Source organism: Parasteatoda tepidariorum, chromosome 12 (assembly GCF_982258835.1).
Source record: "Parasteatoda tepidariorum strain Cologne lab strain chromosome 12, Ptep-v5.0, whole genome shotgun sequence".
In the NCBI taxonomy this organism is placed as follows: domain Eukaryota; kingdom Metazoa; phylum Arthropoda; class Arachnida; order Araneae; family Theridiidae; genus Parasteatoda; species Parasteatoda tepidariorum.
This window is the reverse complement of record NC_141766.1, coordinates 55,538,450-55,552,238: the sequence shown is the minus strand read 5'-3', so window position 1 is coordinate 55,552,238 and position 13,789 is coordinate 55,538,450. Positions and strand designations below refer to the sequence as shown.

Below are 13,789 nucleotides of genomic sequence, written 5' to 3'. Positions count from 1 at the left end.
TCGCATCACTGTGGAACTGTTCCGCTGCATACGAGCTGCTATTGCGCGATAGGAAAATCCTCCTTCTCGAAGGCCGATTATCCTCCCTCGTTCAAACTCCGTAAGTTGCTTGAATTTCTTATTCTTCCGTCGTGGAGGCATACTCAGGTCTCACTAAACGTTTGCCACTAACAAATAATCATAGACTATTTTCAACGTCCCGCTACAGCACTTTATTTATACGCTTTCAGCATCAATTCAGAGGGCGCTGCGCGCGCCACGCACGCGCGATGGCTCTGAAACTTTATTAATTTGCATAATATCCTATAATTGACATTTGCTGCGAATTTCATTTGATTCTGATGATTCCTTCATGGTGTTGCATTTTCTACAAACAGCAGTTTATATATATATATATATATATATATATATATATATATGCACACATAAAATTAATTTAAAAGAACAGCAACAACACAACAATAATTCTAAAAATATTCTTTAATTTTGTTATTTTGGAGGAAAAGGCCTCATAAACCAAAAGAAAATCAAGTGAAATTTAATGTCAAGAGTTTTCCCTTTCAACATCATGTTCAATTCATAAACGCTTTAGAAGAGAAAAAAAAATGATGTAGTCGGCTGACATTAGCTGTTAACTGATTGATAAACGTAATTTGTTTTTCAACCCTGCAATTATGAAACATTTTGTAAAAGCTCACTGTTATTTTTCTTCGCACAAATGGGAGAGAATTTACGAGTTTAACGATGCGTGTTCTGAGTAAATGGATGAACTGTTTATTTTTTTCTATTATATTTTCGGTAAGAATTTCTCAATGAAGCATTAATTTACCATGGATTGTTGAATTTCGTTGATAATTTGTATAGGGTCAATTCCATGGTTAACTGACTAATATTCACAAAGTAAAACAATAAGTTCATTGTAATATACTAGATGTAATTCTTTTTTAAGATTTTTGTCCATTGTTTATTGTTCTTTTTTTTAGCTAATTTAGAGGTATAATTGAATTTCAAAAATACTTTATGGATAATTTAAAAAGTAGTTAAAAGCATAGTAACTAATTAACGTAGTTATTGTCGTCTCATTATTGACAATCAGTTTCTTACTATTATCTTCAAACGTCCAAACATTATTTTAGAAATTTCCTTATACCTTTGAATTCATCTTTAAGAAAAGACAATAAATAAAAAAATTAAATAAATAATAAATAAGTAAAAAATAAATAAATAAAAAAAATTTAAATAAATAATAAATAAGTAAAAAATAAATAAGTAAAAAAATAAATAATAAATAAGTAAATAATGAATAAATAAATAAAAATAAATCTATGAAATCATACTCCATCAGATAACTGGCATAAGTTCAATGCCATGGTTCAACGCCAGTCAGTCCCTAGTTTTATTTTTAATTATCTAATCAACAATTCGGAATTTCATTATTCCTTTGAATTCAACTTAAAAAAGAAAATAAGCAAAAGCAAAAATATAGATAAAAATATAACAAATAATTAAGAATATGATTACTGATAGATGTAAGATTCATTAATGTCAGTCAGTTTCTAATAACAATTTTTTAAATTATCAAAATAGTATTTTGAAAATTTGGAAATTAAATTATACCTTTAAGTACAGTTTAAAATAAAGACAATAAGCCAGTGAAAGAACAATTACTTTAAAAGTATGTTTATTTTATATTTCAATACCATTATATTGTTTTATTTTCTGAATGTCAGTCTACCAGCCGTGGAACTAACCATATGCTTAATTTTAATAACGTTAATTAACTAATGGTCGAAAAAGTATTGAATTGTAAGGAATACAAATTTTTACCTTACTTGAAACTTCATAATTTTGAGAGAAGAAATAAAAATTAATAAGAAATCGTACGAATAGTTAAAACCAATAAAAAATAAAATAACCTTTTTTTTTAAAAAAAATGCATTATTGATAAATTACTCTACTCTACTGATTTCGTTTAAATTTTAGATTTTGATTTCGTTTAAATTTTGGATATTGTATTGTCTAACATGATGTAAAAAGCTATATATCTTACAATTACAATTCAAGACTTTTTCCATTAGGAAATTAAAGAATAAAATTTTTTAATTAATTATAAAGACTAGTTTTCACATGAAATCATTTTTGGATAAATAAGTTTGCCAAATTTTGGCAAGATTCTTTGATTGAAATGAATAATTTCGGAACTATGGTGAAATACGCAAAAAGTGAACCTGCTATTACTTCATGTTAGCTTTGCTTTCTGACTTGCTATTACCTTCGTTACTGGGAACATATTTACCATGCTATTGGAACTTTATTATTGGAACCGCATTTTTTGTTCGATTGGAACCAATATTTTTTAGTTTGCAGATATATCCCATATTTTAACCGTTAAATATTCAAATCCGTTCAAGAAAAAGTGCGTATACATTGAAAAATGTAAAAAGTGAACCAGCTATTGAATTATAATATCGTTGCTTTCTGACTTGCTATTGCTCTTGTTACTGAGATCATATTTACTATTAGAACCATATTATTGGAACCGAATTTTTCATGCTATTGGAACTTTATTTTCAAGTTTTTGGCAATATCTCATATATTAGCGGGCATAAATTCAAATCCATACATGAAGAGGTATGTTTGTTTAAAAATATTAAGAGTTTTATACTCCATCGCTGAACTTACTAAACTTTGGAGATCATGTAACCATATTTTGAAGATTGTGTCTACCTTTCATATTTGAGGGTTAACAATCTAAATGTCAAGATTTTTTTTGCAATCCGACCATTAGATCAAAAGTTATTAATGTTTATCATGTTTCTGTGCTCTGTAATATACGTATATACCAAGCACCTGAACTTGTGCTATAAAATATATGTCTGCCTATATTTTTAACTTTCTGTTCAAAACATCTACAGATTTCTCTTGGATGCTCGCTGTAATTTCTAAATGCCCTTAGGCAGTCATTGAAATATTTCTTATTTCGAGAATTTTAAGCAATTTTGTGTAACACAGTAAAAATATTAATGTGAATGAAAAAGCAGAAAATTTATTTACTCATTTATTTTTCGAAGAATACTTTATTGATACTATTTGGGAAAAAAATTAGAGAATATTTAACGTGCCTTTTAAAAAGGAATTAAATCAACTTACCCCTACTAGAAAGCTATAACTGACTCCATGAAAAGATAATAACTACTTACTTTTGCATTTCATCCTTTTCTACGACATAATGTTCACGCACCAAAACGAAATTCTTGTTTTATATACATTGTTTAAAAATTTGTTTTTGCTTAAATTGATAGATTAATGATAGACTATTTCAGATTTATTGAACAAATTCAAGCAAGTTCATTCATGTCTTTAGTTTCATTTAGCTTCTAAGATTTAATTTGGTTTTGAAAGATTAATTTTTTTCCAAAATTTTCGCAATTTTTTATAAAAGTTATAGTTTGAAATGAAACACCGTATTTTTTAATGATGTTATTATTTCGTAATTTTTTTCCTTATATTTAGCCCTTGTCTTCCTAATAAATAATAACTGAGAAATTTTATTAAAATACCTCCATAGTTTTAAAATCAAATTCTAAAAAACTTAGTTTGTATTTACGAGGGAGAATATTTATAACCATTAAATGCCAATGCTTCGTTTTCGGAAGGATACATTAAAAATGAATTTAAAAAAAATGAAAATCTAAATATTTTATTCTTAGAATTTATCGGAAAAAAACAAATCGCTTTGAAATCATAATATATAATCATATCTAGTTATAGCAATATATTCGGTTTTTCGTTTTTTTTAATTGAAAAGGAATCTAAGACTAAATGTGTACCACCTTTTTTTTTTACTTGAAGTCAGTTTTTTATAATTTCAATAAGGTGGATTTTTTTTTCTACAGTAATTATGGATTAAAACAGTTTTTTAGAATTTTATCAATAGTTATAGTAGTTAAATTTCTAAGTTTGTTTGCTTAACTTAATATAAAATTTTAAAAGCGTGTTTAATTATCCATTAAGTTTTCTGCTGTTTTATCATTGAGTTTCAAAGAATTATTTTATGTTCATTAGTAAAAAACTATATATCAAGAACACTTTTAAATATTTTTTGTATATTAACTTTTAATGGTAAAAAATACGATCTTCAATAGTTTAGTTTCTAATATCTCAGTAACGATTACCCCTCTTCCAGATTTCAGATGTTAAATAACGTGTTTTTTATTATCTTATCTCAAAAAATGTGTTTCGTGCTCTTTTTATGTGTTTTAGGCTTATTTAGTTAGAACTATTCACATGAAATTTAAACGTTTTTTCCCCGTGAAGGTTTTAACAAATGTAAAAATCTAAATGAGTCATAAAAAGATTTGTTTACCTTTTATAGAATGCTGAGCTCCAATAAAACAATTTCATAAAATTAACATGTTTATTCATGTATTGGTATGAAAGATTTGTATGTACAAAAATAAATAAATAATTTAATTTGTATCAAAGTTAATATGACGCTGTGACCCTTTCGAAAAAATGAAACTTTCATCATCAATGTTCGTAGCTGTCTTCTTCGCTCTTATTATATTCATCTGCGTAGCCATCGTTACTTCCAAAACCACCATAACTTTCTTCTGGAACTGGTATCTTGACAAATTGTGTAAGAGGAATATCACCTAGAAGGGGAAAGTTTTTCACAATTGGTACAGTGAGAACTTTTTCTTCTTGGTCACTGTCATATCCAAAGCTTCCTTCTCGTCCATAAGAAGACTCATCTGGATTATGTTCAAAAGAGTCAATTTCGTGAGCACCATAACCACCTTCTAGCTCATGGCCATCATACTCAGTAGAAAGCCCTGTTCCTTCATTGTATCCTTCAAAGTGTGCACCATATCCTTCAGCAAATCCTTTTCCAGCACCAAAACCGTTTCCATATCCGTGGCCAGATCCTTTTCCTACGCCACTTCCTAGTCCTTTGCCAATTCCACTACCAATTCCTTTTCCAACTCCACTTCCTAGTCCTTTTCCAATTCCACTTCCAATGCCCTTTCCGACACCACTGCCGAAACCTTTTCCCACACCACTACCTAAACCTTTCCCTACACCACTTCCGATGCCCTTGCCAACACCACTTCCTATTCCTTTACCTACCCCGCTTCCAATTCCACTTCCTATACCTTTGCCTACTCCACTTCCTACTCCACTACCCACACCACTTCCAATTCCACTACCTAGACCTTTACCAACCCCACTTCCAATTCCACTTCCTAAACCTTTACCAACACCACTTCCAATTCCACTACCTAGACCTTTACCAACCCCACTTCCAATACCACTTCCTAGTCCTTTACCCACTCCACTACCTAAACCTTTACCAACACCACTTCCAATTCCACTTCCTAGACCTGTTCCCACACCACTTCCAATTCCACTACCTAAACCTTTACCCACCCCGCTTCCTATTCCGCTACCTAGACCTTTGCCCACTCCACTACCTACTCCTTTACCAATTCCAGATCCGATACCACTTCCGAGTCCTTTTCCTAATCCACTCCCAAATCCATGACCATGACCATGACCATGGCCGAGTCCATGACCATGTCCATGCCCAATTCCACTACCAAAGCCATGTCCCAGGCCTTTGCCGGCACCATGTCCTAATCCACTTCCCAACCCGTGCCCACTTCCAATTCCTGAACCAAGTCCTTTGCCTCCTCCAATTCCAGAACCTAAGCCTTTTCCACTTCCTATTCCTGAACCTAGGCCTTTTCCTCCTCCAAAGCCTGATCCTAAACCTTTACCAGCACCAAATCCTCCTCCGGAGCCAAGTCCTTTTCCGCCTCCTAATCCACTTCCTCCACCGTATCCTCCACCGTAACCGCCACCATGAGCACTTCCTATTCCATAACCAGCTGCTTCATCTTCTACTTCATCAGAATAATATCCATGACTTAGTGCTAAGAGCAGAGACAAAGTGCATAGGGACAGCTGAAAGCATTAAAAAAATATATGTTAACATAACCCTACCAGAAATACCAATTCAAATTTACAAATAATTTTTGGAGATTAAAAACTTTTTTGCAGTATTTGAAAAATTCAAATGTTAAACCTATACACCCAGCAACAAGGAATATTTATTTCTATTTTTTGAACAATTACTTATGCTCCAGAAAAATTTGTTAATAAGCTTCTTTAAATATAATTTAGTTTATTATATTCATAATTTGTTATACGAAATAATTTAATTGTATTTATCAACGTAATCTATCAATTTAATTCTGTTCTTGGGATTCCAGTGCTAGATATTCAAATAGACTGTCACAATGACTAAATTTACACTTATTTGCAGTTATTAAAATGCAAGAGAAACAGTTACTCATCTTTGAAATTTCTCTAATTTACAAAATTAATTATTGATTAATGGTTGAATATGGATGAAAAAAATGTCAAACTACTTTTTATTAGAATTTATATTTAATATATATATACTAGAGGGCTCCGCCCCCTGCTCACTACCGCTCGCCAACCCCCGATAATTGCTTCGCAATTACATTTTCGTTCGCTTCGCGAGCAAACTTAAAGTCGTTTTCCTGGAGATTAGCTGGCAATTTTTCTGCACCAACATCAGATAGAGAGAATATGATAGGATTGTAAAATGTTAGAGGAACTTATTATCAGCATTATAAACTTATATATATAGCAATTTTAATACAAACAATATTATAAACTTATATAAAGCGATATTTTAACACATTACTATAGGGCATTAGCCGGAGATTAATTTCCGTATCCGAAGCACGCGTGGTAGAGCCTAACTGAAATCATTATTAATCTTATAGGATGACGGACGCACCCTATATGGTGCTTTATCCCCCCCCCAGTAATTTAAATTTTAAAATGAAAACAATTAAAACCTGATGAAAAAAAATTTACAAAAATTACAAACAAATCAAAACATGTAATATTAATAAGTTGATTTTAAGTAATATTTCAAAAGCAAATACCACAGCAAGTAATTGCTCAATTAACTTCAATACTATCAACTGACAAAATATTTTAGTTTCCATCAGAAGTATTCGTAAGTATACCAAGGTATTCGTTTTCATTTAAACGTCTTGACTTTTCAACGTTTCTTCGCCGCGCATTTCGCCGTCGCGTATTGATAGCACTACGATTATTTTCCAGTTAATTTTGCGCTGCTAAATCATGTTCAGCTATATGCCGCTGTTGATATCGGCTAAGATATTCACGGCGATCCATTTTTTATTAAAGATATAAGTATTTTCAAGTAAGCTCTGTTCAATATATTTTGATAATTTGGAATGAAAATAGTTTTTTGAGAGAGTGTTGATTCGTGCATCCAATAACTCTACCCGATTTTTCAAAGCTATTAAAATATATTGGAATTCTAAAATAAATAACTGCGTTCTATCAAAACAAACATTTTATTATAAAACTTTAGAACAACTATCTTTTTACACTGACACTCAAAATTATTAATAAACACTGGATAATATTGCGTTAATGACACTTTTATCTAATGACGTCATAAACAATCGTTTGCATAAAGTTTAGTTCATAATAATCATATATAATCGTTTGCATAAATAATCGTTCGGTCTTTTTATAGCTTTACGTAACAAATGTGAGATTTTTTTTTTCTTTTTTGGAATGGCGATGTTATAATTTTGTTGTTGAGTTAATAAATCTTCCTTTTTATAAACGTAATAGTAGTTTTCTTAATTATTTGATTCGAAGTCTTCTGAGTTTTATTTGAGGTCAGTTTATATTTTGTATTTTTTGACAGCATTATTAAAAATTATTACCTTTTCACATACATGCGTTCTCAATTTTGATTGGCTATGTGTTATCATTCCATTCTCTTTTTATATATAAAGATATATAAAGATATATATATATATATATATATATATATATATATATATATATATATATATATATATATATATATATATATATATATATATATATATATATATATATATATATATATATATATATTTTTTTTTTTGCCTGTAATTAGAGCATCAGAAAAGTAAATCAATAGAAGTAACACCCGCGTTTCATCTACGCCGGAATTTTAATTAATTATGCGAACAATGCTTTTATTTAAAAAGTAGTTTTATGTTTATGTTTAACACTTTAGGGTTAAGAAATAAGAAGGTTCGCATAATTTTACACACATATAAAAAATTTTATCACAAATATTTTATGGTAAACACAAATAATTTGCTTTGCCAATAATAATAATATGAATAATGAAATCCTGTATATGCCACTTCTTACCTTTTGAAATAAAAATTCCGAGAAATTTTTTTTTCAGTCTTCCTGAAAGGAAGACTGGGCAATAACGAGTAAATGAAAAATCTAAAAATAATCCTTTCCGTATGTAAAAATTTTCATTAAAGCCTAATTTTTATAATCTAATGATGTAGAAAGTGCTATTATGAAAGGAATGATAGTAAACTCAAGAGTAAATTAAGTGAACATTTATTATGCAAACAAAACTAAATAAAAAAATTATAATTTGTTGGTTACAGATTTAAATTAGTGGCTTAAATTTACTTATCTATAGTGGTAGTTACTCGCATTTTGTTTTGATGAAATAAAATCAAATCCTGAAACAACTGGGGTACCAGTTTTCCTCTCTTTTTCCCTTTATTTATTTATTTTTTGAATTAAAGAGCTTAATTGTATCTACTCCTAGACGGACACAAAGGCAATCGTCTTAAATTTAATTTCTGTCTTTAAATGCATATTTCTATCAAGGCATTTTTTATACGTATGAGATAAATAAAGAGAAGAAAAACATATGAATTGAAGAAAACATATGAAGAAAAACATATGAATTTTGATTTGGCAAGACTAGCCAGATAAAGAGAAAAAAAAACATCTTTTTCTAGTTTTTATTTGAAGAAAGAAATTATTACTACCACTTTCCATTTAGTTTATTAGTTTGGAATCAGATTCACATCACCGTGCCGATTGATAGGTTGACATGGATAACTTAAATTTGTTACCACTTATTATTTATTGCATTAATATTGGATAAACTTAAAAAAAATTCATTTAGATGAGTTGCTAAGGTAATTAAAAAGATAATACAAATGAATTTAATATATTATTTGCAATAGTTTCGTAGTTCATGAATAAGCACTAATATGCTTTCTTATCATAAGGCAATCTTTAATAAATTATCTTTTGATTTATAAATTTAAAGGCGGAATTTATCTAGATAAGTTGCAAAAATAATTAAAAAGTTGATGCAAATGAATAGTTTCGTTTTCATGTACATTCACTAATTTACCATTTTATCATAAGATGTTTGTTCATAAGCGAATATGCATGGGGGATATTCATACATGCCAATTTCTCCCATTTTTATGGGATTTTTTTTTTGAATATTTAAATTGGTAGTAAATTTTTGTTTTATTTTTGATGTAATAAATTAAATATAAGACACTATATGTGAACAATTATACAAATTTAAAAGACCGAACGAACTCGCACTGAAATCCATCAGTGTCGTCAAAATTAAACATTCAAAACTTAATTTATTTTTTAGTTCGCTACCACTTTAAATATTATAAATATAATATATACTAGAAATTCTGGGTTCCATGGATATTATTTATAGATATATTATTGGACATTATTTATCTATGGATATTATTTCCAGTGCAAAATTAGGAAATTTTGCTTATGACCAGTGACATTTTTAACAGTGGCTGTTTTTTCAAAACTTGAAAATTTTAAACGATAAAAGAAACTGATATACTCCTTCGGATCTGGCATCCGGTATACCGGACATCAATATCAACCCATACTAAATTAGTAATCATCAGAACCTCCGAATTTTTGTTTTATTTGATGATGAAGACACTTTCTAAAGTGAATATCTTGAAACAAAAGGACATATTCTAACTGACGAAGATTTTTTGAAGCTATATACATATTCCGACTGAAGAAGATTTCTTAAAGCAGTAGGATGCACTGTTAGAATTTTTATCTTAAAATTATGGTAAAATAACAGGCAGCAGTCTGTCCATTCAACTAATCGTGAAGTTTACGGTAAAGAACATTTTTTACTTTAACGATTTTGATATTGTTTACAACTAGTATGGTTATAAGACCGTGATTACAAAACTATATGGTATTTTAACCATTTACAGTTAGCATGGCTTCAGAACCGTAGAAATGAAATTTAACTGGACATTGGAGCTAGGCTTTTCGTTAAATAAAGAGCATTTAAGAAGGGATGACTCTGGAGACTCTTCATGTGTTGAAGAAAACGGAGGATGTATAATGGTGTCAACGTTGGGATTCGAACCCACGTTGTCTTGGCCAGGAGACTGACAGATTTATCCTCTCAGATATGATGTGTACTCATCTAAAGGAACTAAGTGGCCTCAGTAGGTGGGCTTAGTTGCCGCGATAAAAAATTAGTTGATTAACCATATTAGTTAAAAGTAGTTAATAAACAGGTTTTATCACATTTTGAATACCATCCTATTAATGGTAATTTGGCTGTTTTGCTTGAATATGCTAAAATAACAATCAAATAAATAGTTATTTAACCATTTTTTCTGAAGAATGAAAGAATGTCTTGATCGAATGAAGGGAATATCTTGAAACTATAAAATTTTTCTGATTGAAAGGGTTAATAATTTAAGACATTTTTTGGAGTATTTTTCAAAATATGGTAAACATTTCAGGGTTTATTTCAAAAAGTACGAAGTTTAGAAACAAGCATGAAGTACCAAAATTTTTATAGCTCAGAAAATTCAATATTTATTTTTAGAAAAATGAAATAAAATAAAATGTACATTAAATGCCCTTTCGACCAAAAAGGTGGGGACTAGCAGAATTTTTTTTCTTGTCATGCATTATATTTAGTCTCCCAATAGTCAGTGACGATAGTTAGTTTTGCTCCATAATATTGATATCAAATTAGTTCCTAATAATGAAATACAATTTGAGCATTTTGCATTAACTTATTTATTAAAATTGATTTCATCAACTTTCAAGCTTTGACATAAAATTTATTTTTAAATAAAATATGGCTATTTCGAATCGTACTTAAAAAAAATAAAAATATATAGTTTCAAGTTAAAATTTACTTAATTATAATAATATCGATGTTTTAGTAGGATTCAGTGAATTCAAGCCTGGTTTTTGCACCCAGAAAAATTCGTAATTCATAATTCCAGAGTCGTAATCTCCATAGTTCTAGCTTTAATTTTAAATGCTTTTTTCCCCATTAGTTTGCCTTTTTTTTCCAACTTAAAAATAAATATTGTCAAATAATATAAAAGAGCAATGTAAGACATTTCGATTGAACATATTTTGGGTACATAAATTGATACATAAATTTGGGTAAATAACTTACTTAATTATAGTAATATAAAATTTACTTAAATATAGTAATATTGATGTTATAGTAGAATTTGAATTCGGTGAAAGTTAAACACAAGTCAGTTATTTCTCTCAGAAAAATCAGAGTCATTATCTCCACAGTCCTTGCTGTAATTTTAAATGCTTTTTCCCCTTTAGTTTTGCTTTTTTTTCATCTATATAATAATAATTGTCAAATATAAACGAGTAATGTAAGACATTTTGACTGTATATTTTATTAATCAAATTTTTTTTCAGGAAAATTGAAAATATATTTTGGGCACATAAATTTTGAAATAAGTAATTCGAGAAATTTTTAAGCCTTTTTAAAAAGCCAATGGAATGTGTCGTATGTAATAATTCGTTTAAAAAACACTAAACAAAAAATATAATTAATGCTTTGGTGCTGTTTTTTTTAAAATAAATAATAAAATATTCAAATATTCAATTTTACCTATAGAAATTTTTAAATATTAGAAAAGGTAATGGAATTTTTTTAGGTAGTATTAATTAAGAGATTATTTTCTTAAATAAAAATTTTTCATTTCAAAGTATAATAATTCAAATTTCCTCAAAAATTAAAAGTATCATTTTTTAATCCATGAATACCCATGACATTAAAAGTAGCTGACATATGAAATCATATGAAAAGTGGGAGCTACATGAAATGAGGAAGTTTTAACAAATTTGTTTATATCTAATTCGACATTCTTTTCTGTTACCTACTTTTTCAGCTTCAATAACCCTCTGTGTTAATTTCAAATCCAAATATTAAGACCTATATTTTTTATGTATCATGGTAGATAAAACCATCTTTTTTCAATATTAAATAAATGCTAATAAAGAAATACTTGTTTACTACTTTTTTAAAAAATATAAATAAATAAACTATCTTTTTAAATGAAAGAAGCTGTGAAAAAATTAGTTAAAATATAGTAAAAGCTGAATATAACATGAAGCAATATAACGAGAATACCACTATTACAAGTTTTCAAATAACTGCGAAAATGATATCTTTAAAGATACAAAAATTGTATTTTTATAACAAATTAAAAAGTACTAATTTTCTGCTATAACAAGGAAAAGAAATGTTTTAAGGGAATGCATTTTTCTGACGTTTAAATGAGCAGAATTATACGAAAAGGGGCAAAAGGAAAGACGTTTTTAATATCTTGTATCAATACAGAAATATGAGAAACGAACATAATTTCACCTTATTTCCTTCTTCAATTTCATAATTCCTTTATCTTAGTAAACAAAATATACATGGGCAAACTCTGGCCAAGTTATATCCTTTCTCACAATTGAAATGAAATATTTTGCTATTTTCAGGATTCTGTAGCACAATTCAAATGGCTATGCCTTTTTTTGTCTACTCGGCTACCCTTATTTCCCTTCTTAACTGCTAACTATTGAAATCAAAATTAGTTGTTATAAATGACGTAAAAACTATTTTAAACTATTCAATTCCACTCTTTTTATAGCTGTTTTAATAATACATATGTGAATGGCTTATTGCGAGAAATTCGCTATAAAGAGAATTCCATCGTTATAACGAACTTTCAATGTAACTGAAAGAATATTTCTTAAAAATATGAATAAGTTAGAAAAGTAGCTTACCATTCGCTTCATTGTTTAGTAAGAGTAGTAATCCAAGGAAGTGGTAACGAAATGTCTTTGTTTTAGATTTAAAAAAGTTTTCTCCTTTTATATATTTCATTTTAAAATTCTGAAAATCACTGAACCGTGATACCGACAACGCCCCTCAGTTCTTCCAGATAACGAGGGGAGAGAATTGTCAAACAAAAACAAATGTTAACCCGGAAATAGAGAATGTCCATAATCATAATGATACACCAATTTCACTAGCTATTGCACTGAATAACTTTAGTATTCACTTACAACCACGTGTTAATGCCTGAACTCCCACGATACAACTCGTATCTAAAGATTGAAAATAAAAAACAAACTAATTTTTTGAATTACAAGGAGTTTTATTATTTATTTTTGAATGCATTCAAGCATAGTAACTAGTAATAGGATTTCAGTATGTATTGTTCAACCATGATTAAAATTGAAACATCATAAATAATCTAAAGAAAATGTATTAAGAGTGTCACCCATTTTGTATTTAAAGATCAACTAATAAACTTTTGAAAAAATAAATTTTATTTTTGATCAAAATTTCAAGACAACTTAAAATTTCTCCATTTTTTGAAAATTTAAAGTATTTTGGTATTCTTAATTTTAACTGTGCATAAGTACTCTGGTAATTTTGCATAATTATATTTCGATGCATTTAAGCATAGTAACTTGCAGTAAGATTTCAATAAAATACTGTTCAACTTAAGAGCATGATTAAAATCAAAACATCATAAATAATCTAAAGAAAATG

The 13,789-nt window shown here is 28.6% G+C and overlaps 1 protein-coding gene and 1 long non-coding RNA gene across 2 annotated transcripts in view; one reads left to right on the top strand and one right to left on the bottom strand.

Annotated features, from left to right (window-relative positions):
- Positions 1-517: 517 nt before the first annotated feature.
- LOC139427192 (uncharacterized) overlaps positions 518-13,789 on the top strand; it is a 39,528-nt gene continuing 26,256 nt past the window's right edge. The window contains exon 1 of the long non-coding RNA XR_011638328.2: positions 518-798. This is a non-coding gene — a long non-coding RNA (uncharacterized LOC139427192). The remainder of the gene's footprint in view (positions 799-13,789) is intronic.
- LOC107455412 (uncharacterized) lies at positions 4,412-13,120 on the bottom strand. Its single transcript, XM_043042179.3, has 2 exons — positions 13,015-13,120; positions 4,412-5,967 (listed from the first exon to the last, which is right to left on the bottom strand). The coding sequence occupies exons 1-2, from the start codon at positions 13,024-13,026 to the stop codon at positions 4,531-4,533; spliced, it is 1,449 nt and encodes a 482-aa protein (XP_042898113.1). The 5' UTR covers positions 13,027-13,120; the 3' UTR covers positions 4,412-4,530.